Genomic DNA, 26,307 nt, shown 5'->3' on the forward strand with positions numbered 1-26,307 from the left:
AGCAGTGGAAAATTGCTTATTTATCAGACCATTTGAGTTGTGTGCTCCTCTTGTCTTGATCATGTAGGAAGAGTGTTCAAATTTGTACAACTTAATTTTGATTGGATGCGGTGCCTTGTCGCTGCATCCAATGAAATTCACAGATCGGAAGTATCTGCTCGATACGCCAAGGTGTAGATAGGGCTATCACACTAGAAGGTAGGTTAGCGAAGATGTCTCTAGTTGTTTTCAATTGTGCTAACAAGGTTTTGATTGGAGTCTTAAGTTCAAATTGTTTCTGAATGTGTAAAAATTAAAACACCACTGCAATGGCCTTAAAATCTAATTAGGTCAACTATTTCATGTATTTATAAAAGAGTCTGCAGTATTCCATTTGATTTTATGAGTGGCTTTGCAATTATGTGCTAACCTGCTTCACAGGATGGATACAAAACCACAAAGACAAGACAAGATCAAATCAAGATGCCGCAGCAGTATGAAATGGAGCATAATGACATTTAAAAAAAATGGAAGACAGGTGATGAAATGACCCAGCATTAAACGTCTAAATGGAACAGTCAAGTAAAATGACCACTGTCCTGTAAATAATTTCAAAATGACAACATAATAAAAGAGTATTTTAAGAGCATTTTTATTTAAAAGGTGTTGACATTAAATTTATTTAACATTTTCTCTTGAATAAGATAACAGCGCAAGCCTTTACAATGCAAAGACCATCAATAAATACAAGTAACACAAAATATACCCATCTAGCAGTATCAAGACAGCCAAACAGAAAAATGTAAACTATATCACATTACCTACAGTATGGCATGAATTATGACAGTGCTGAATCTATCTGTATACAGCATTTGCCAAACTGTGATTAATACAGACTGAGCACTTGTTACACACTGTTTAAATTCTGCAGGATTGATTTTGCATTTGATATGGATATTCAATATGCATTCAGAACTGGAAACCCAGGATGGAACTACTTAGGCATTTTCATTACTTAGGCATTTTCATGGACATCCGCATATCATTTAAGGATGCAGTGAATGAAACTTGTTAAAATCCCTATTGTTTTGGGTCTCACTGATAATGCATAGCTGGAAATTTCTGGCAAGTGTGAAAAAGGGAATATGTAATAACCAAAAATTGCAGGTATTTGTTCCAAATCACGGAGAAAAAAAACCATCTGATGTGCCATATGAATAAGTCTGATTTGAATGGCCCCACAATATCCCAATACTATATCAGACTCTTTCCTTCCAATATCGGAACAACACAGTTTTATTTACCTCCAGCACATTATGCTAATGCAGTTCAAGGAATGAACAGCATAGTTCTTGATCCTGCAAAGGCAGATCTAGTACCCTGCCACACTCATTTGGGCAAGTGTTACACACAAAGATAATTAGTTAAAATTGTAAGAACATCGTTTTCAACAAAGACATATTTTATGAATTCATTCCAACATGATACATAAATGATGTTTTTATGTTAATCACAGAAGCAGACTGGATGAAATTTAATTTCTAGAAACTTTAAAAATAGTGAAATTTGTTATACTAATTAGGAATCACCGTATAAACAAATTGTGAAAATGAAGTGCAGATGCAGTGTTAACACTGATACTGGAAAGGCAAACTTGCTGTCTCTACTAATTATACACTCATATTTACAATTATGAATATACTTGTGCATATTTTAACACAAAAGCTGCTCATATTTTACAAAACACAAAACTTCATCTTTCACACTCTCTCCACTACAAGCACATGATTGAAGAACATACTGTACAGCCATTCTTCCACTTTATCTAGCGCGATGTAACAGTTATCATCATGGTACGTGAATCTATATACAATTATGTTTATAACTTATGTACATATCTACAATTTATCAAGTTAACTGATGAATACAGAATAAAAAACAGGAACAAATTCTCTCAACTCTAAAGACCAAGACCCATATAGACACGACTCATCAAACTGAGCTTATACCCAAACTAAAACTGTGAAATTCAACAATGAACAAACTGTGTTACAATAATAAACAACATACAATTAAATAAGCTTATGAATGTTATTAAAGATAGATATATAATTTATGAAAATGTGACAAATACATACAAGACATACAAAGAAAACAAAATATTTGAGTGTGCAGAAAAGTTGAGGAGTTTCATCAATATGGGACTTGGATGTGTGATTATCAACTCTAATCCATTCTCAAACATCCATCCAAATTATCAAATGCTTTCCATTTTCAAAAAGTAAAGCTATTAAATTCAAAAATTGCAAACTTAGTTACCCCCACCCCATAAAAAACCCCTTAGCATCTATATGATTAACTTTTGGGCACCGATTTGTGAATATTCAAGAATGTATCAAGTAACTGATGAATTGTTTCATCTCTATTTTCTTTTCATTTTCATAAGATCTACTGCAATGGCTAAGAAATTACCTTACTGACCTGTAATGACTATATTTCTAATTATTCAGAATCTCAAATCCTGCACAGAATATTCACAGCAGAAATCAGCTAAAGTCATTGGCAGTCTCAAAACAATGGCAGCATTTCATTATTCACTAAGTCTGACTTGTTTCTAAACTTATATCACAAGTATTCATGAAGCCCGAACAGATGAAAATGGGACTGGCATGAGAAGTTTTTATACCAGTTCAGGTGGGGCACAGATGGGGTGAGAGAATTAATTTATCATATAACTGCCACAACATTGTACTAGCACAAGAATCCTTTCACTTACATACAAGTACACAGAACATAACAAATGCCTCCCTATAGGATCATTCTGGAACAAACTATGCAAAACCAACCCTTTTCTTCAGCAATAATAAACATGAAATCTGTCATAACAAAACAGTAGAAGATGATAAATAGAGCAGATAGGTGAGAATACACATACAACTGAAATCTGAATGGTTGTGCTCAATTGAAATGTGTTTAAAGATGCAATTGGTACAATGTCACCTTCAAATAGTTTTAACAGAAATTGAGTTCAGTACAAATGGCAAAGTATACAACATTAAGCATTCAAACAATTATGGGCTCCAAGAAACAAAAGAAACAACATTTTTTATAAGCAGCACTAGTTGTGAAAGACAATGAAAGCTAATAAATAACACCACCTGCACATGTTCAAAATAATTCATATTTGCACACAAAATCAGCAAATTCACGCTAAAATTTAAAGACGACGAAACAGTTCTTTACTGTCACTATTTATTTATTTTCTTATATTGCTAAATGTAGTGATGAAGAACCATACAGCTGCAAATTCACGCATGCATTAAAAGTTTGGATGGTTCAACAGCCACATGACTTGATAGGTAGTCAATTCAAGAGGGGATAGCTCATGAATGTAAACTATATGAAAGATTGATGAAATGAATCAATAAAAGATTTGTCTTGCTGTCTAGGGCACAAATGTCTGTTCACAAAACTGAATTCATTAGTTGAGAGTCACACAAAATGTATCATTTCTATGGGACAGAAATTCCACCACAGAGTCAGCCATGATACTGTTGTTCTCTTCCACTGTCGACAATTTCATGAAATATTAAAAAGTGGTTGAGAACTTGTTGTTTAACAATATAAACACACAGGTTCCACAGAATATAGTTGTATACTGAGATGAGCTAATCTAGATAAGAACAAGCTTTATTAATTTGTTTTTACAAAATGAAGTCAAATTCTTGATCTAGCTCTTGGATCCTAACTTGGAAGAATTGATACATTATTTATGCTCACCAAAACTGCTAGAGATTATTTGAAAGTTTAAATTTTTTTTATATCCTTGTTTATTTTCATCGCAAGTAAAATGAGCAAAATTAACATGAAAACTGTCCATGGAATTAAATTTTGCAGATTTTTCTATTCTGGATTGCACCAAAAAAATGCTCTTGTAATGTAAATTAAACTAAAACATGAAATAGTTGGGATCAAAGGAAAAATTATGCTGTCCAATTATGATTGTGGAGAATAATTACCATATGATAGATCTGCAAAGAAAGTTGCACTCTGAAGCACCATACTACTAAGAAATGGCTTGTATTTACATGATACAAATAAGCAAAAACTGGACACAAGAAATCCATCAGTAAGATTCTCAAAATATTGTACAAGGCCCAGTACACAACATACAAGTAAAATATTTAGATTAATCTATACAAATATGCCCAACACAAATGTTCCACTGACCTGCTTTCAAATGTGCCATGTACTTGCTAAATAAACAGACTTGAAATTATACTAAATGTTTCGTCAGTCTATGAAAATATTCAAAACTCGTTGAAATTAAATCCTACCTCAAGATGAAGACTGAAAAGTCTGACTCCATCAATAGTTACAATGCAATTTTCATGTTAGAAAAAATTTTTTTAACAGAGGGAATAGATATGTACTGAAGTAAATACAAGGGTCATCCAAATAAACAAACTGAGAGGGAGAAAGAGATTGGGTGATTGGGGGAGATAAGGGCAGTCATCCAAATAAACAAACTGAGAGGGAGAAAGAAATTGGAGGATTGGGGGAGATAGGGGCAGGGGGAGGGGGAGAGACAGAGATAGGAAGAAAAGGAGAGAGGGTGACTGTAGTGTTCACTGTACTTGAGGCAATGTAATATTTCATGCACAAAAAAAACCTACAAACTACTAACAGCAACAACCATGACATAAATACTGCCAAAGTATACCATAAATAAGAACCGAATTGATCATGGTGATATTTTATTTAGACAGAACTGAAACTTAAGCCCAAGGTTACAATTCATTCTCTCACTCATACTCGATTAAAATTTCTGATGTCTGATTGGTCTGTCATTATATACATAGAGTTCGAGTATGAGAATTTGTAGTGATCTTGAGGCTTTGATGATAAAGTATGTAAGCATGTTGGACTGGACCACTCTGAGAAAACACAAGTGTAACCTAGTCTTAACAGCATGTAACATTCAACTACACACAGTTACTCTTGAAATCAAATCAATACATGTCGAGGCATCAATGAACTATCTGACACTCTACATAAGCACAGACGTATACTGGACATTTACACTCAGTTACGTTTCATAGTGGCAATACAGTATGCATACATCATCCCTCTTTGGATATACACCTTAACACTTACTTACAGGTGTCACAAATATTTAAAAGAAACATCTTGTAAACTGAGTCATGTTGAAGTTATTTAATGTAAGGGTTGTTTCATTTAAACATAAAAGGTATCAAGAGAAGGCAATTTTTTATTCTAATTTTCTCACACAGTTCATAAAAAAATGATACAAAGTTCTAAACAGATCTATAGATGATTATTCTAAAATGAATATGCATTCCCTTGATACCAAATGTTTTAATGGAATCACCCTGATATTCTTAAGATACAACACTAAACTATATACTTACAAAACAGATGTTAAATCTTAAGCTGACAAGAAGTTATTGTACTTGTACCCTCTACAATTATCACAAATCAATCGCAAATCCTTGCATTCATCTGAGTGTCACATTCTTTTCAAGAGTCAATGCCACTTATATGAATGCAAAGCAAATGTTTCACAATTTTGCAATAATCAAATATTTATTACCTTTCACAGAAAATACAGAGAAAGTAGGTAAAATAATGAAAACATTAATATATCTTATTTGAAGACCACAGTCTGACAGAACAAGACTAAATAATCCCACAGTGTAGCCCTTTTCTGGTAGACAATAATACTCAAATATACTATCAGGTCAGAAGTTACCATAGTTTAAAGTTCTTGCACCAACTTATGCTCAAAATCTCATTAGTAGCCTGTCTTAAGTTACAATAACCTTTATGCAGTTATTCTTTCAAAAACACAGCATCTAGGGCTGCCCCATGTACATGTTACCCAGGGAAGGCAGTTTTAAAAATAAATTAATGCTAGAGTACTCTTATTATTCAAAGAAATCGTGCAAAAATGATCAAAATAATTAAATTGCATCAAAAAGTGCCTTCCTTTGTACCCTGGAACAGACCTAATAATTGTACAATTAGGGGTTCTTAACAGAAATGCAAGATACCATAAGCAAACAATAATCTGATGATATAGTACACTGCAAAAGCTGATAGAACCTATTGCAATCTAATAAAACACAAATAATGCTTCACAATATTTGAGGAAAGAAATATGCATCCATCCACACAATACAGGACAAAGGTCATCTAAATAGGTACACACTGTAAAGATGCTAAGTTCAGCTAAGTTCTATTGATCTCAATTTTCAACCACGTTGCTAGAAGCATGTGAATAAACAAATATTATTCCCCCAATTTGTATACACTGAGATGAGAAATGTTTACCACTTTCAAAGGAAAAAATGCTTTAAAAAATGGCCACAATAAGGAGTTATAGGTCCAACTACCTGTTCCATCTGTATCTATTCAGATATGGAGGTTTCCTTGACACAATGAAAGTAATGCATCCATTGTTTTCACACGAAAGTCTTTACAATTTCTGTTGGACGTATATAGCTCTCAGATGTCAAAAAATCCTGTGCTGTCAAGGAAGACGTCCACATCTTCAACTTGGCAACTGTGGTGAAAACTAAATTGAAAGAAAAAAATTTCTCACAGAATTTGTTTAGATTTAAAAACTGCTTTTGGTAATAGTATCTTAGTAACTACGAAATGAGATACAGTCTAATGTGGAATCCAAATATCATAGAGGTTACTGGTAAAACTACTGGTACAAGTTGAGCAATTACTTTCTCACACATCTACCTGAAGTAGTATTCAACTGTGTAGTTTCTAAGGGGGCACTCACCAGTTATTATGTACTTTTGAGAGTCACGTATGTAAGGTGAAGATGTTTGCATTTAAAACATGCACAATGGAGAGAATGGTGGCATATCTCTATGCTACATTAATGTAATGTGGATGATATTTCTTTGGATATTGTACTTTTGGAAATTGTACATGATATAAGCACACTGCTAACTAAAATGACTGCTCCCTTGTGCTAAAAAATCAGCCTGATTTAGTCTAAAGTACACTATCCATAGCAGCTATTAAAATAAGGAAAATGAATTTTGCCAGAGGAGACAATACTAGCTTCTGAAAGTGCAATGAATGAATTATCAAATATATAAAAGGTAAAAAATAAGTTATCAGCTTTTTTTTAAATACAAATTACCTCTGAAATTCAGGAAGTGAAAATGACCAAGTGGAGCTAGCACTTTTTGAAAGGTGCACATCTGGAGTAAGGTAAAGCTGTATACTCTATAACCCATATTACACTCATCAATCATACACCAAAATAAAGGGAATTAAAGGTTCTTTGAATTATACCCAAGATATACAAAGTCTTTTTTAAAAAGCCAGTATAACCAGTGAGGAAAGCCAGGGAAATTCTTTTTCTTTAAAATTCTAACGCTATGCAAGATATGAAACTGTAGAGTGCCACCTAAAAGCAAGCAACTTGTGTGATAACAAAAGCATTTTTTTCCTGCAAATGTGAAATATGATACACATGTAAAATCTGACTCTATTAAGTCTGTCTGTTTGCTAAAATTATTAATGCAGCCATTCTGTAAGCATATGGAATACATTTTTGAAATTCTAACATGAAAGATGTCCCTTGTTAATATCTCTCTTCAGTAAGAAAATAAACTTTGTGGTCATTTCAATTAAAATCAGTACATAATCCATTCATTTAAATGAACATCTTTTTTAACTGTTACTGTTCATGCACACAACAAAATTATCCTGCTGATCTTGTATTCTGTCTCATCTTAACTACTGACACATATCCAGTAACTGAAAGTATTTGGAAGGTTGAGATCCAACACTAACAGGATGTCCAATTTCTTGCCAAACTCACTCGCGTTGCACATTATAACAGAGATCAACTTTTTGTAAATAACATAGCTCAAGCCCCAAAACAGTCCATCTATCTCAATCATGAAAAATACTCTAACATGAAGACAAAGCTTCTCTCATTTTGTTACATAGGTGTAAGTGCGTGAAGGGGATCGGCTGGGGTTTTCCTGAATTGGTACATTGAGAAAGTCCCATATGAGGATGGTGTCATCATGAGAGCTGCTGACTATCTGGAACTCGTCGAACTGGAGTCGGAAAACACGACCTGAATGTTCCTGTAATAACAATAATAATAATAATAATAATGATGACGATGATAATGTAATAAATAAACACATACCTGTCTCAAAAAGCTACCTGTTCAAAAAGCTCCCCTGTATTAAATTTATACAGAAACTGAAACTACTGGTGATGGATGTATCAGAAAGCATCTCACTAACTACAATTTGTTCAAGTGGGCAGTAGACAAAGGGAAATGTTTTGGGAAATCAATTTGGAAGAATGGGCATTCTGGGTCCATGAATGCTCCAAAAGAAAATGTGAACTGCCATAAAACCAACCCATTCAAGGTCTCATCATTATATAGCTGTTAGTCAAATATGGTTGTATTCTTCAATCATTGGTAAAATAATGCTGCGGAAACCAAGGTCAGGGATGAGCAACAAGGGCTATTAACTTTTGTAAATAATTATATGGAATGCTGGGAATTAAATTTCTTTCAAGATCTCATTAATATAAAGCTACAAGCCCAAGTTGGATGAAATCCAGCAATCCTTTGTAAACAAAATTCAGGTTGACAGGCAGGCTAGAAATAAAAAGAATCAAGGCCTTCTCAATACAAGGATGCATGCTAGATCTGTTTAAATGTATTTTCACACACACAAAAAAAATTAATTTACCCTGCAAAAGCCAAAGTTAGAAGGAAAGTAAATCAGGGGCCATAACTTCTCTTAACAACTTTGCAGAAAGCTGAAAATCTAATTTATTCATGGTCTTGTCAAATTAAATCTAAACAATCCTTGGTAAAGTAATGCAGCAGAAACCAAAGTCAAGATGGACCATGAAAGAGGGATATAGCAGAAATGGGTTATCAGGGGGAATAACTCTTGTTAATTACGTCATGTAGTGCTGCAGATCAAACTCGTTCAAGTCAAGGACTCATCAACATACTCATCAACATACATACCAAATCTGGCTGAAATCCAACAACATTTGGTAATATTTTGCTGTAGAAACCAAGTCAGAAGGATGGGCAACTTGGGGGAATAACTCCTGTAAATGATGTCACAGCATGCCATTAACAGATCACATTCAAAGCCTGATTAACATAAAGCCATAAACTAAGCAGAGATAAAATTTAACAATGATAAATATTTCAGATCTGACTGGCTCATGTTTCCTAACCTTTAAATCACGTGCATCACAAAGATAAGACAAGTATACCAAATAGATATTTTGGAGTAACTATACTATTCTTTAGTTCATTCTGTATCTATGCATCTAGATGACAATGTTAAATATGCACTATCAAAATATAACCTAAGAAAATTAATTTAACATACATTTGCCCAATTCTGGAATACGTGTCTGAAATATGGTCTTTCTATATTAACTCTGAAAACTTGCATAATTGCAGCTTGAAGCAGCCAAAACAATTTCTGGACCATCAAAATTTGCTAGCAGTGAAGCACTTTATTTTGAAACTGGATGTCCTACTCTTGCAAGGCAAAGCATAATAAATGATCTCTCCATATTTTATAAAATTATCAATAACCAGTCTCCCAACTAAATAGTCAATTTACTCCCACCTTGTTTACGAGACATAGTGTCTTATAATCTTAGAAAATCGAACAATATCATTCAATATCGATGCAGAACCTGTTAAAATTTGAATATACCAATGCTTAAACTCACGGATTGATCTGCCACAAAGCAAGAAATTGTTCATCTATATTAACCTACAATAAAAGAGATATTACCAAGTGCAAACTTTCAGCTCCAAGTTATTTAGCATTTTGTAATAGGATACTTGGCATTAAGTAAGCAGACCTGCTAACATTGAAAAAAATCAAAATCAGGAAAATCACCATTAAAAATCAGGAGGCAGGGTAAAAAAATCAGGAGGTACAAGAGTAAGGTGTATATATATCATGATAAAGATGTCTACTTTTGTTATTTCAGTCCATTGTATGTTGCAGATTTGCATTTCTGCAAAAGTACATCATTTATTTGTCCTTGGATGCCATATTTGTTAACAAGAATAGCTTCCAGGGTTGATGCTGACAGGATAGCTCTTCGGCTAGTTCTGTTTTTCTTTCTGACCATTGAGAATGCTCTCTCAGCATTGCTGTTGCTGTGCGGTATTGAAAGTATTGATAGCATTACTCTTCCAAGGGATGGAAATAACAGGTCAGATCCATCCCTTTTTTTTGTCCTGAGAGTAACCCACTGATGATCTGCTCTTTACACATTCAATTCTGCATCTAAATTGTACTTGTAGATTTTGGTAAAGCTGAAACTATATGCAGATCATCAGTGTAGATTCCTTCCAATCTGCTGGAGAAAAAGGCCAGGTCCATAATGATACAACAGATTGTTTCAACACATCAGCAACGCTTGCAGTGTTTATTAATGTCATCTAGACCACCACATCGTATTGACAGATGCTGTGAGCAACACTGGTGGAATGCATGACAAGCCCCACGAGTCCATAGATGAATGAAAGCAAATGGCTTCATCCAATCACTCCTATATTTTTTATCACATTTCTTTTTCTTGGCTGGTGAGATTTATCAGTTACTTCCTTGTGTTCTTTATTTCGCTTCCTGTCAAGAAACTTATCTATTATGATGCTGTGATTTGCTAATGGGGTCGGATAAAGAGAACCACACTGGGAGACAATCTCTATGTATTAATGGAATAAGTGATGTGATGTGATTTGAATTTTTAATGTAGCTTTAACAATTTTTCAGTCATATCTCTACGATCTCTGCAATGTGGCAGTTTATAGTGATGTCTAGCACTGGGGCATCATGCCGTAGACACGTAACATGATGTCCCACCCAGTCACATTATCATGATGCCAGACCGACCAGTCCTAACACTAACCTCTTAATGCTGAGCGCCAAGCGAAGCAGCTGTTAGTACCATTTTTGTAAGTCTTTGGTATGACTCAGTCGGGGATTGAACCAATGACCTCCTGCATCCGCTCTAACCGCTAGGCCACCGGAGCGGTCGATTAGCAGATGAAAACTGGAAATCAAGCCAAATACATTAATGTACAAACAAACATACCAGACACAGAAAAACCAGATACAGAAACAGGGAAACAGGAAATGATACTTTTGTAATAAAAAAAACATGGATTTTTTTCTCTTGAGGATCCTCTCTTTTCCCCCATATTGCTCATCCTTCTGACTTGGTTTCTACAGCAAAATATTATCAAATGTTGTTGGATTTCAGCCAGATTTGTATATGTTGATGAGTATGTTGCTGAGTCCTTGAAAAATGGGGGAATTGGGAGATAGGTCCAAAAATCTATATTCTCCAGATTTTTTTCAGTAGGGTTGGCAGGTCTGAGCAAGCTGACAAATGCAATTCAATGAATTCTGATTTAAGAAGATGTGATCTTACAAATTCAAGAAATGAACTTTATTGCAGATTTTCAGTAATGAATATTAATACGGATCCTGGGAAAAAATTCACACATCCGAGAAATATATTTTGCTAAAGATGTAACGTTTTGTTCTATTTTGACCAAATTTGAAATCTGCATGTACTGGACCACATCAAATGCTATCCCTCTCAAATCCTGCATGCTCATTAATTATGTATGTTTACAATGGAGAAGAACTCTGTAAAATAAAAAACTTGTGTGTGGGTATTAAAATCAGAATCCATACTTACAACTAATGTCCTCAAACAGAGGGTCCCTGCAGGTGCCCTTGGGTCCAAAGAAGCAGTGAGGTCCCACACCTTGATTTTGCTGCAAGACAGAAAAATTAAAGTTTCTAAGTGTTTCCTTTCTTCAGAATCATTTAGCATCAAAAAAATTTCACAAAAAATATTCCAAACAGATAAAGCATAAAATACTGATTAAGAGTTTGTAAGCCTTTAGTGGGTGGAAGGAACAAAGTAGAAACTCTCTCTAGAACTTTCTACTGGCAACTGAAAAGACAAAAATTAAATGACCAAAACACAACTGAAATGAGCTGCACACAATGAATATTAAAATTTCACTTCATTTTACATTCAGAATTTATCTTCAAATATTTTTCAAATCTCTCAAACAGGTTTCATCCGCAGAGCTAAATTTACTTAAAATTTTCCAAAATGCAACACTCATTTTATGCAGCTACATTAAACATCTGCACCTCCAGGAGCAATACCCCAAAAATAATCTTCCTGTTATATGAAACTTCTTCCTTTGAATAGAACAATCATGGCAGCAATAGCAGTATTATGCATCCACAACTGGAACATACTTAAACCTTTCTGCATATCATTAAGTGGCCTTGTATATCAACCTTATGCAATGTTGGGAATGAGAAACTAAACTAAAATTTTTGTCTGAACTGTCAACTTCTTTTGATTCTATATATTTTATCTTTATTTAAAGTATGATACAATATATATATATATATATATATATATATATATATACATACACACATGATACTGTGTTTGCTTCTGACAAGATGACATCCTGAATTTAATCGTTTTTCAGTCAACTTAATACCCTTTTGATAAAAAAGTACCCATCTATCACACATAAAATGTGCTCTCTCTTAACCACCCCTTTTTAAGAAATAGCTAACTAAAAGCGCTACTGTACAAACCTGAATGTATTGCATGAAGTATTCAATAATGTTAAGTAATGTAACCAGTTTATTTCATTTAAAAAAGTGCACAGCACACATGCAAATTTTCAAATTTTATTTAGATGCCGACACATTTAGATATATTTTCTTAATTTGTTTCTGACTTTTGTTTTGATTCATACAAATGCATTTTCACTTACCCATCATATGCACCACTGACGATTCTTTTGTTGTCAAATCGTATGCACCTTACTAGCTCTTCATGGCCTTCCAGCACTCGTAAACATGCTCCACACTCAATGTCCCACAACCTGTGAGTAGAAGGATCAGGAAATTACAACAAAAAGTACATCAAGATCAAACAACAACCAATAAGGGTTCCATGGAACCTTATTTACTGTCATGTCTTTTATCTGTGACTCTGATGCATAAAACTGGACATCAAACAAGAGACCCCCCCTTTTTATCCAGCCTGACCATTTTTGAACATAAAGTAAAAAAGCATTGAGCTTAATATAAATATTTCTAAGATCAATTTAAATCAAGGGAGTGGACAGAAGTGCACAGCTGGAGATGCACATGTACATGCTCCTGCCAAGACAGGCTCAATAAAAAATTGCCAAATTGTTGATATTCTTGCAGCTGCTAAGTGGAAGTTACGTATTTCTCTCTAATGTAATGAAGAAATCACACAAATCTGTGACCATTATTTTCTTGACTCTCTGGTTGTATTGGGTTTGTTCTAAGGTAAGTTGTCCCAGGATGTCACTTGACTAATTCATGATGTCATAGAGTGAATCAATTGAATTGTGTCATATTGCTAAACATGACTTCATTGTTTGTAAGCAAATCATTGCAAAAATTTAATAATTATTCTTCTGTCCTCTTTAAAAAGCAAATGCATAAAAAAATAGTCATTGTAGCAGCTGAACTATGCAGAAGACAAATAATGTATTTCCAAAACTAGGATTTCGAGGCCTATTTCAACCTCAACATAGCGTCTATTTGAGAACTTAAAAGACTGGAGAACTCAATGCCTGGGGTCAGTCTAAATCTAGACAGGGACTTTTCTATATTCTAAGTAAGTTGCCTATTGTATTTGTTAAAACCGTTTTTTAATCTGCCTTAAAGAAGCTACAAGTGTGCCAACAAAATAAAGCATTTTCATTTTCATCTTCTTAAAAGACAATCATAAAATTTTTAATGTTCACCTTCCTTCTGGGGCTCCATTTGTAGCTCTCTAATGATGCTCGCATTGCAGGGGAAGGGTGGGTGGAAATTTTAGCAATGTAATTGGCAAGTATTACTGGAGAAACAGTAATCTGCAAAAATGTGCTTTCTCCATCAAATACATTACCAACTCATATTAATATCTGAGGAACAGGTAAGGGGTGGGAATGCTGAGCCAATCATTCTCTACCTTTGTCATTCAGTAGGAGCATGACTGCCTACTGAAAGGATGAAATCCCAACATTAGATTAGCACAACCGAAAACAATGTATTTATACACATTAAGATATATCCCTGTGGGTTCTTGCAGCTGAGAAACAATACATATTTTAAGTAGCTGCATAATAACATCTCAATCTCACATAGCAAGATCAAAATGGAAACTTGCATTCAAAGTTTTCCAGGTGAATCAAGCAAAGGTGGCCATGCCTGTGTGAGGTTATGTCTTGCCTTCATGCCATATAGTAGGAATAGTCTTTTAGGTTCTACCTTTCTGTTCAGAAGTTGAATTGAGGAACTAAGAAAGAAGCACCACATGAGTTGGCCTTCAGTTATCAGTGCAAGCCCCCATCTCGACATGACCCAACCAGGGACATACAAGAGAAGGGACAACTGAGACAATAGAAATTGCAGACGCATAAGGTGGTCTTGCATGGTTTGGCTATGTAATGATGGTTCAATGCAGCCAGTCTGACTGGGTCCTATGGATCCAATTGAAATGCCAGTTTGCTGTAAAACAAAGATGACCAGTCTTGCTGTGTGGACCACCAGTCAGCTGTGACACATGCTGATAATTAGATATCACTGTCTAGAGATGTAGTTGGCCAACTGGTTTGCCAGTTTGAGATGACAGAAGCATGACCGTTAAGCTGACCATGAATCACTCAGATGGCTAACTGGCTGGCTGGCACCTTCAGACATGCTAAAGTTAATAAGAACATCTCAGTAAGGCAGTTAGAACAGTTTCTAGTAAGGTGTAAAAAAATATCATGTACTGCTACTGTAAAGATGGAAAACATGCGTTTAAAAACTGTGGTATTGGAAATCGATGCAGAGATAGTAAACATTATTTTCAACTAAAATGTTTGCAAAATATATATAGACCTTATTTACCTCTAGTACAATTGTACAAACTTCAGTTCCAAATCTGATGCACCTCAATGGCTTGTTGCTATCTCTCAACCTGACATAATTCTTGAAATTTGTTTTGATTTCACATAACATTAGTGATCGTAACTCCTGCCATGAGATATACTCAACTTGAAATGTGATATCCCCAAAAAAGTAATTGTGTTCCTTCCTGCTTTATATTCACAAGAATCTGAATACTCCTATTAACTCTTCTGTACTAATCATGAACACTTTTTAAGAAGCTTATTTTCCATTTCATCTCCAAATTGTATCGATTGCTGGAAGCCATTATTTAAAAGTTCTATAATGAACAGTAAAACCATGCAGACACTTTGCAATGAAGAAGTCTGCAGTTTAAAGCATCTGAGGTACTACTGTAAAGTTAGTCTGTTTCCCTGACTAAGTCCACTTAATCTAATTGAAACCGAATCCAAATCAAACATGGACGAGCCAATTATCTTGATTAAAATCCACAACAATCACATTTCTGTAGCTTTTGCTTTTATTCCATAAGTCTTTGAAGGGTAATTTTCATAAGACTTACAGCAAAATCATAAGGGTTGGCAGATCTGCAGCTGAGACAGTATGATAAATAAAAACTGAATGGTAATTGAAAACCATCCAATGGTTTGGGAAGGAAACTTGTACCAATTTGGATGCCAATTTTTATTTTTTCTTGCCTGCAAACATCTCTGATGAAAATGCTTGATGTAAAATATAAATTGTTTCACAATTTCAACACTTGACTTGGATTGTGTGTTGTGGCGTTGATCATGTCTGCAGTCAAAAGTGGCCACCAATGCCGTGTTTTTGGTATCTTAGTTTGAGGTGAAAGTCTCATCTCAACATCCTCACAGACCTCCTTCAAGATTCCTAAGTGTGTTGGTATCTTCATGCTCCAATGATTTTGAGTGTGCTTGTTTTCCTCAGCCCTTAAGCTGCCTTTGTAAGACATTGGGTCAGATAACCTGAGAGGTGCAACAAATTGAAATAAAACAGCATACAGCAATTTCACCAATGTAATTTGTGTCATACCTGTTGAAATCATGTGGCCAATAACCATAAAAGTGCAAATAAATGCAGAGAAATCATGAAATTCTGTATGTGCAATATATGACAAAGTTTTGACTTGCTACACCAATAAGAAGAACTGAGGATGGTCATAATCAAGTAATTACTTAAAGTGGCAAGGGATAGTTTTGAAAAATTGGCCCGTTAAGTTTTTAACTTTTGGCTATGATGTGAATTTTTCTGCTATTTTTTGTTTACTAATTAAAGATATGGATATATTTGTGAACTAGGTGTTTCAGGCTTGTGTTGTTCCTGCAACTGACGTGAAGCATGCACATCTCCCATAGTTACTATGCAGTGTGTAGATGGTGAAATACCAGTAGTTGGTTAGGAAGAAGAGCTAGACCCCCCATAGCAGGAAATGTGGGCTCAGAGCAAGTAGAATATCTCAAAAATGGTTTGGATTATATCAACCTGTTTAGTACACAACGATTTGCAGAATTATCACCCTGGAAAAGGATTGTTTGCACTGTGAGCATCACATGGTGTCAAAATGACCTCTGAATGTGAAAAAATACAGGTATAAATTTTAGGTTGGGGTGCATAAACTTCTCTTGCTATGAAATGCCATCGACTTCTCCGGGCAAGCGAATAATATTCTTATACTTTGTTTTAATATAGCTATCCAAAAATATGGACCTTTTTGATCTCGCTTGTGTATTTTATTTTTTGATTTTTTTAAAATACTAGGCTTGTGAATGTGGCACTAAATTTGTACATAAACACTGTCCTTTGCACCCAAAGCAAATTCGGGAATAAAGGAGAGTTAATCTGTAAGAGTTCCCTCCCTTTATTTTTAATAGCTTGAAGCTTTTACTTGCTTTTGGATTCTAATCCTAATATTAATTTGTCCAGGTAATGTATTTGATGGAGAAAAAAGCAAATAATGCCTCTGACAATTTATGTTTTCATCTTTGATTAACAGGTATAGAGATTTTTGCAGCATTCAGAAAACAAAACCACTGAATACTGGTTTACACCATAACTTGGAGAAATCATGGTTATTCATGAAATAAAATAAGAAATTATAGTAAACAAGGTCCCACAATGTTTTTCTTTTTGGAAATACATGTACGCTATTTCAAGAAGCAAATACACACAGAAATTTAGTCACTTTAATATATTTTTACAATTCTTTCAAAGTATAGAGTATCAGCACTGCTAAAATAATATTTAAAAAATATTTTGAGTCATGGCAAGTCCTTTGTTTTAAGCCACTTGCCCTGGGCCTGGGCTTCAACAAACATTTTTTTTTGAGAACTGCACTGCTTTCCTAAGAGATTTTTAAATAAATAAGATTTTATGGTTCATTTGGTCTCAAAAATACAAGACAAAATAATAGGATAATAGTTTATTATTACTAAATGAATTCCAAATCTAAAGTATTTAACATTCAAATAAACCAATATTACTGAATAATGCACTGAAATAATAACCTATATCACTGATTACTGCAAGAAAACTGTCAAGTGTTTATTACAGTGATGTTGAAAGTTTAAAACAGTTGCACACACACACACAAAAGCACAACGGGTATACACCTTGTGTAATAATTTGTATGAAATGGACGGACAGCATGGAGGCTTGTATTGTTGTTGTTATAGGGTTTAACACCATATTTCAGCCCATGATAGGCTATACATGGTGGCCAGTATTAATGGTGGAGGAAGAAACCGTGAAAACCCTGAAAGAACCACCAACCCACAAGAAGCTACAGGCAAGCTTTCTCACATACCCACAATGGCTTAGCCTTAGACTCAAACCCAAACAGACAGTAGTGAGATGGCAGTGATCCATAACGGAGAGCACTTTAGACCACTTGGCCACTCAGGGCCCCCGCCTGTATTAGTAATGCAGCCAACTAATGCACATGTTATCAAACATCATACCAATCCTAGAGTAAATTTCTACCATGGAATTTATCTGAAATTTAGTAAATAAGCCTCAAAACATTTACTACGATAAAAACTGCCTTTCTGACAAGTCAAGTTCACTTCAGTTTTTGCCTTCTGGTTCACTAAGGACTTGTTAATGCTGATGATACATCCCATTTTATCCATTCCTATACATATATGCTATACAGTATGCCATGTGATAAAGCCATGTTGGATATGCATACATCAGATGAGTGCACTTATTGACACCACAGATAACAACATTATAAAGTCATGAAAGTCAGCAATGTATCTTGCCGGTTTAGTATTAAAAGGTCATGTTTCACCAGCCTATAAACAGCAATCCTTATTTACAACAAAAGTTTTTTTGTTGCCATTTACAAAATACTCACTATTCTTTGTGGAAAGCTAAATTAATACTGATTGTACACAAGTGTTGTCACCAGCACTATTTCCTACAGAAACAAGTGAAAAATAATCTATCTAATGAATATGTGTGGGATAAGGAAAATCCATCCCTGACAAAAACTTGTTGGCAGGAATATGGCAAAGCCTTGTTCTCCCAAAACATTTTAATCTGTAGGCAGGATTTCCCGATCCCACACTGATGCACAAGATGGATTCTATATATTCTGATAGCATTTTTGTTAGCAAAAGCAAGTACAAAAAACTGCACTTTACTCCATAACACTTTTTATTATAAACTTAAGTTTACACAAAATCACTTTCTATGCAGAGAAGAAACTTCTTATAATTAAATAACTTATAAAATCAAATGCATGCAAAACTTAATATTCTTCACCATACAGTACAGTGAATTCTTTTATTTTTTTGGATGTCAATATTTGTGGCTATATGTTTCATTGGTACTTAATCTGTGGCTAGGGTTCAAGGGTACCATTGTCTTCACAGGTAAATATCTGACCACTACATCCTTTAACATGCCAATATACTCATGTGTTACTTGTATTCTCCATGTAACAGCTATACAGACATACCTGATGGTGTTGTCTGAACTCCCACTGACAACAAGGCGATCTCTGTATTGCAGGCAGGCAATGCCTCTTTTGTGACCATTAAGTGTACGTACAAACTCACAGGTGGAGGTGCTCCACACCTAAAAGAAAGAGCAAACCAATGCACTAATACAAACTTTCACAAAAGGCAGATTTTGCACAACAGGATAATTTTAAACCAATAACACTGGTCAACAGTGAAATCATTACTGACTTGAAAAGGCCCTAATCTGTAGTATTTTGGTGTGCCGAACACGAATATAACCGTGAAAAATTTGTATTGGCTCTCGTTTTGAAGATATTCATATACCTCATTTTCTATGTTTCACTGTGTAAATTTCTCCAGTAGGACTGCAGCAACATCCGGAATAATGATGTAACATTGCATAATACCATCATGCTCACATCATCCACAGTTGATTGCATCATTTTCTGATGCAATGCAATACTAATGCCATGCGGCTGCTGAAGTAAGTTGACGTCAGCAGTGTACTATACATGTGTAGGCCTATTATACTAATGCCAGGCGGCTGCTGAAGCTGACGTAAGCAGTGTACTATATAAAGCCCAATCAGATAGGTTCAGCATTTAAAATATTTTAGACGTTGTGCGAGACAGTTCAAGCTACTGTTACATAAAACTTATTATTTTATCCATTTACGTACAATAAAGAACAGTAATGCCTCGAAAGTGTGTTAATACCGCGGACAATTTTTGCTATATTTGTGGGGAAGTGACATTTGCCAACCAGAAGAAAAGTATCAATTCTCAAGTGAAGAAGGCATATCATCTTTACTTCGGATGCAAGGTTGGTGACCAAGACAAGCCTTGGGCTCCGCATGTATGCTGTGCTACATGTACAACACAGCTTTCACAGTGGTTGAATTGCAAAAGGTCATCAATGCCGTTTGCAGTCCCAATGGTGTGGAGAGAGCCAAGCAACCACCTAAATGACTGTTACTGCTGCTTGGTTCCTCCTCTTTCCGGCGGAATAACGAAGCGAAAGAAGTCGAGAATAGTCTACCCAAACATTCCGTCTGCATTGAGACCAGTTCCACATGGTGAGGGACTTCCTATTCCAGAACCTCCAGCAGAATATTCTCTTGATTCATCTGACGAAGACAAAGGTGAGTCGACCTGTTCTTCTCCTGGTCCATCAGCATGCAGTGATCCAGATTTTCACTGTGGTGCATCATCAACCCCACACAGAATAACACAGGAAGAACTAAATGACCTGATTCGTGATTTGGACTTATCAAAGAACAAGGCAGAATTGCTAGGATCAAGACTCCAACAATGGAATCTTCTAGAAGAAGATGTCACAATTACTGCATATCGAAAGCGCCACCAGCAATTGGAGCCTTTCTTCAGAAAGGAAAGTAATCTGATATTCTGTTCCGATATTGAGGGCCTCATGAATGCTTTAAAAATCACTCATGACCCACAAGAATGGAGACTATTTGTGGACTCTTCGAAACTGAGTCTCAAGGCTGTGCTTTTGCACAATGGAAACATTCTTCCATCTATTCCAGTAGCGTATGCTGTCCACATGAAAGAGACATACGATAACTTAAGGCAGGTACTGAATTCCATTGAGTATAACAAGTACAGCTGGCACCTCTGTGGTGATTTGAAGGTAGTTGCCCTTTTAATGGGACTGCAGCAAGGATATACAAAATACATGTGTTTCTTATGCGAGTGGGATAGCCGAGCAAGGGAAATGCACTACATGAGGAAGGAATGGACTCACAGGCAGAATGTAGCCATTGGAGAGAAGAATATCCAACACCCAGCTCTGGTTGAGGCTCAGAAAATCTTGCTACCACCCCTTCACATCAAACTAGGTTTGATGAAGAACTTCGTGAAAGCCATTGACCGGACTTTGCCAGCATTCCGATACCTGCATGAAAAATTCCCTCGACTCAGCGAAGCAAAGATTAAAGAGGGAGTTTTTGTGGGTCCTCAGATTCGAGAGCTTTTCAAAGATGACCGGTTCAACAACTTGCTGGAAGGTGACGCGAAACAAGCATGGAATGCTTTTCGCCTAGTTTCTACAAACTTCCTCGGAAATGTTAGGGCAGAAAACTATAAGGAACTAGTAGAAGACATGTTGATGAAGTATAAAAAACTTGGCTGCAATATGTCTCTAAAGATTCACTTCCTTCATTCCCATTTGGATTTCTTTCCTAGCAACTGTGGTATTGTTAGTGATGAACACGGCGAACGTTTTCATCAAGATATCGCAACAATGGAACAAAGATACCAGGGAAAATGGTCCACTACAATGCTGGCTGACTACTGCTGGACACTCCTCAGAGATGCTCCCGAACAGCTGTACAAGAGACAGGCGAAGAAATCTAAGATGTAGTCAATGACTTGATTTTTTATAGGTAGGCTATTACAGTTGACCTTTTACTATTGGAATGCATTTCGTTATGTAAACATTAATTTCTTGCAGATTACAAAAAAACTAGAGCCAATTTTGCAATTTGACTGTCATATTCGTGTTCAGCACATAAAAATTGATAAGAATTGACTAATTTTATTTCAGTAACATGACTTTTGTAAAAATTTGTTGTCCAGTGTAAGTTACAACATTCCTGATAAACAAGCTGTGACTATCCATAAATATTAACAAGATTCCCTTGCAGGGACTGATGCTCTACTATCCAAAAAATGTGCAGGAATACCATTTCTTATTTTAACTGCTGAAGAATGAAACCAGCTCTGATCTTCTTGAGTGAAACAATTTGTAAATTTGAATTTGCCACTGTCACATCCATACTGGATGTAGGATTGGCAGTGTTTTTATTTGGGACAAACCAGACATTATTAAAAGAATTTTGGTGAAAACCCCATGTTAATATGACTGTATCTAATTTTGGAGAATTAGTGACAAGATTTTCAACATGTTTATTGTAGAAGCCATATTTAAGGTCAGTACAGCACCAGTTCAATTCAGGACCAACTGGATACAATAGCCATAGAAGATTTCACGTTGATACCGTTTGCATTTAGTATCAAGTATAAAATATATGAGATCTTCTGATTAAAACCCAATGTTGATATGATTTTCCATCATGGATTAGTAATAATAAGAGTCAAGATTGCTACTGTGGTGGGAATACTAGTTAATAGATTTGCAAATTTTGTATTTATGACCAACTAGATACTACAAGAGATCTTCTGGAGAAATACTCATAGTGATATGGTTTTCTGTTCAGGAGGAGCAGCAATAACAAGATTTTCAAGGCAGCTGCTTAGGTGGCAAAACTGGATTTTAGATCAACACTACTGTCATTTAATATCAACTAGACACCATACAAAGTCTTTAAGGCAAAACCCCAAAATGATATGACCATTCATGCTGTGGAAGTTGTGATAAGATATTCAAGATGGTCATCGTGGTGGCCCTATTTGGGTTTTGGGAATCACTATTTTCATTCAGCACCAACAAGACATCATAAGAAGTCTGCTGGATGAAAACCATGTGTCAACATGACTTTCCATTCAGGAGGAGTAGCAGTAACAATTTTTTCAAGCTTCTTGCCATTGAAGTTATATTGGAAGTCAGACCGGCATGATTTTTATAAAGGAACAACCGAACATCAGAAGTTTTTTGGTGAAAACTCCTTGTTGATATGGCCATCCACTAAGAAGGAGTTGCAATAAGATTTTCTTGATGACCAGTGTAGCAGACATACTGGATGTCCAAGTGGAACCATTTTCATTTAGGACCAACTAGACATCTTATGTGTTCTGGTGAAAACCCCATGTTGCTATGACTTTCCATTCAGAAGGAGCATCAACAAGATATGCAATACAACTACCATACTGGATGTCAGATCAGCACCAATTTAGGACCAATTAGACATCATAAAACATTTTTTTTCATACAAACCACATATTGGTATGACCATCTATTCAGGAGTAGTGAAAACATTTTCAAGATGGCAGCTGTGGTGGCCATACTGGATATCTGAGCAATACAATTTTCATTTAGAAACATTTAAATCCTGGTATGAATGGGTGTGTAAAGCTTTATGGCATTCCTTCACAAGGTCAGGAGGAGTGTGGTGATTAACTTGTCCTAACAGATGGACTGACATGAATTGATGAACGAAGAGGCCATCAATAATCTCTTCTTGGCTTTGACCAGTGAATTTAAAAATTGCACTCCATGAAGCCCTCTCCACCCATATTTGCATTGAAAAATGTTTAACTGCATAAAATTTTTAAAAATTTACATACATTATACTGTAAATCCAAATATGCTAAATTCCAATTTTGAACCAAAACCAAAAAATACTTGTAGTTATAAATGGTTCAAAGTTAGATATAATATCTAACTTATTTTGGTATGTATAGTGTGCCCTATTTGTCCTATCTTCAGGAGGGGGTGCATGTTTTATGCTAGAACAAAAATATTTTATTCCTGACCAATCTGATGAGATCATGGCATACAAGATAATCACATGTCTTGTCCTTGTCAAATCATGAATTTGTTGTATTGTAACTATGCTGTTAATACCTTATTTAAGAAATAACAAATGCCATCAAGTTTTGATAGTCCTGTTCTTTGATTGATTATATGAAATAAACTCATTTAATTTCACACTGGGAGCTCAGGTAACTGAACATCAGACATGTAATCCAAGGGTGGCATGGTGGATGCACACCCAGGTCAGCCCAGGTAGGCTGCTTTGGTGTGTCCTTCGGAACTGGGCATGATATAGCTAATGCTGTGTTAGAAATGCCATTAAAACCAACAAATACAAAAAGCAAATTCATTTGAAATTGTTGTGCAGCAGAGGCTGGTAACTTGTTCATCTACTCAGTCATGAATACTTTCAAACTGCACAATACCACATTAAAGAAACATTTTTATACACTGTGAAACTAAAGAATAAGTTTCTGTAATAATTTGCATCAGATTTACTTTTGCTTGGAAAATAAACTTGGTTTCTTGTTTTATTTCTCATCTTATGTAACAGAATTTGATACTTCTTTGCGACCTTACAGAGATCAATGCTTCACCGACTCTGCACTGTGTTTCAAGGTAATTAGTGCTGGTAAAAGCTTTGATGTACAAATCACAAGTACAAAGCATTGTTAACATATATTTGCAATTTGTTTGCTTTTCTTTGCTATGTAAATTTGATTCTCTATTTTATTTCTATCTAAAAAAACATTATTTGATACTTCTTTGGGAGTGATCTATTCTTCATAGACTCAGTGCGGTTTGTCATGGCAATGAGCACTGGCTGAAACTTCGATGTGCTAAGCAATTATTGGGCATTTTCAAGGTAAATCTGCAATTTATTTACTTTTCTTTTGATAATGAATTTGGTTCTTTGTTTTGTCTTCACTGTATTTGATTCTTCTTTGCGACCATACAGTGATCAATGTTTCACTGACTCAGTGTAGTGATTTTGCCAGCGAAAAACTAAGATGTACCCAACATAATTAAAATGAATTGCCTGGGTAAATTTTAGCTTAGACACTGAGATATATTTTCAGAGGTGTTATACTAGCCAATATATATAAATACTAGACTTGAATTTTCACATAGCATCGTGTGTTTGATTTGCAAAATATCAACATAGGTATACATGCCAACCCCTGGCAAGGAAAAAGTGTAATCCAAATGAACAAAAAGAGTAATCTGAGCAGAAAAAGTGTAATCCACATATAACACAATAAAATTCAATGAGCATATGTACAAAATGATTTCCTTACCCATCTGGACATTTTAACATCAGTTACTGCTTCAAACTTTCATATATAACACTTTGAGCTTTAAAATGCAACATTCTCTCATACTGCATTTCAAAACACATTGTACCAGCTGAGATTATGAATGTTTTGCACACCAGCAGAGCACTGAATTCAGTTTAATTTTTGTTAACAATACTGAACAATCTCTCAGCATTAGAATGGTAAAGAACCAATATTTTTTCATAACCTGACAAGAGGAGGAGATATATATCTTACAGTTATTGGGTCTTTTAGCTGGGAAATAACTCTGTCCACATGAAGTACATTGTCAGGTAGAATGCCAACTTGATACTTCAGGAGTTCTTCTAATTTATCAGCAGCCTTTCCTGTAGCAAGGTGCATCATTTGACAGGGACAACCTGATATGTACAATGATGGAGACATTTTTCATTACTGAATGCAACTCTTTTATGAGTTCCAGTTATCACTGATGCATTATCAGCTGAAAACCCCATACAGTTCTGCCAACTTATGTTTATTCAAAGCATTATTAAGTGAATAAACAATTTTTCTCCAGTGGAACTAACTGTATATTTTAGTAGTGAAAGAAGAGCACTCTGACTTTGCCCTTTTCGTTGTCAAAGTCTCTTACCCAGACTGGGTACAACTTTTTGTCTTCATAATCACTGCTCCTGCCGGTTGCAATAATAAACGGCCTAATTTTCATGGCTTCTGCAATTTTAAATGAACTATCTTCTGTTGAATACCAAACAATATTAGATGATTTTCTTCATGCACATGCATATTTTCTGCAATTTTGAAATCAGGAAACATCTGTTTGAACAAAGTACCAACATAGTCTTCTACTGCTAGGGGTAGTCTGTGTTCTATTAAGAACTTGGTAAATAATGCCTTGGCGTTTATAAAATTCATGTCCACAATTTAGTTCTCCTGTAAAAAAGAAGTAACTTCTTAGCACTACAGACAATAAAACGAGCTAATTCAAGGTTTCTTTTTCTTTGCTTTATGACCATGACCAATATTAAAATCACACAGCCTGCAGTGTGCATGAAACTGCCCTTGAACAGATCGCTGTATAGTGTTATTCATGCATTCATCTTTGAATAGCTTTTTAGTCTTTTTTTAATCCATCTATGAAATTATCTGAAAAATATTTTCGCTCTAACACATGCCCTGAATAGAATAAATCAGACTTGACTTTTAGCATCAAATACCTACATACTGGTCCTGTACCAGATATGAATCAGAAAAAATAATCTGCGAGCAAAATTAAAAATTAGAAAATCAGTCTGTTCTCTCCTAAGCCATACAGCTGTTTTAAATAGAAACCGCCGTCAAGAGTTTGAAAATAGAAACCAGTATATTTCTTGGAAATAGGGCAGCTGCATTAAATAGAACATAATACTATTAGGAAAATTCATGCAAGTCTACAGACAAGCATACTTGCATGTCATAGTAACGTAGAAGTCATCTTTTCTAGAATACGGTCTGGAAGATTATGAGATGTTAATAAAAATGAGAAAACAAATCATTAATTTTTTGGGAGGGGGATAA

The 26,307-nt window shown here is 35.2% G+C and overlaps 1 protein-coding gene across 5 annotated transcripts in view; it reads right to left on the bottom strand.

The window, feature by feature from the left end:
* Window positions 1–615: 615 nt before the first annotated feature.
* The window catches only part of LOC149794639 (F-box/WD repeat-containing protein 1A-like), a 56,620-nt gene continuing 30,928 nt past the window's right edge, over window positions 616–26,307 (bottom strand). Inside the window, exons 9-13 of one of the 5 annotated variants that reach the window (XR_016422175.1) lie at window positions 18,997–19,115; window positions 12,872–12,982; window positions 11,758–11,836; window positions 7,166–8,126; window positions 616–6,577 (exon numbers count right to left, since the gene is read on the bottom strand). Coding sequence is in view for 4 of the 5 variants with exons in the window: in XM_089964246.1 (XP_089820372.1) it covers window positions 6,554–6,577; window positions 7,980–8,126; window positions 11,758–11,836; window positions 12,872–12,982; window positions 18,997–19,115 (480 nt within the window). In the remaining variant the exon portion in view is untranslated. Of the gene's footprint in view, window positions 8,127–11,757; window positions 11,837–12,871; window positions 12,983–18,996; window positions 19,116–26,307 lie in introns of all 5 variants that reach the window. The other 4 variants (XM_089964250.1, XM_089964246.1, XM_089964249.1 and 1 more) reach the window with 4 other exon arrangements.

The sequence above is a fragment of the Sinohyriopsis cumingii genome, chromosome 7 (genome assembly GCF_028554795.1).
Source record: "Sinohyriopsis cumingii isolate HCF-2022 chromosome 7, ASM2855479v2, whole genome shotgun sequence".
In the NCBI taxonomy this organism is placed as follows: domain Eukaryota; kingdom Metazoa; phylum Mollusca; class Bivalvia; order Unionida; family Unionidae; genus Sinohyriopsis; species Sinohyriopsis cumingii.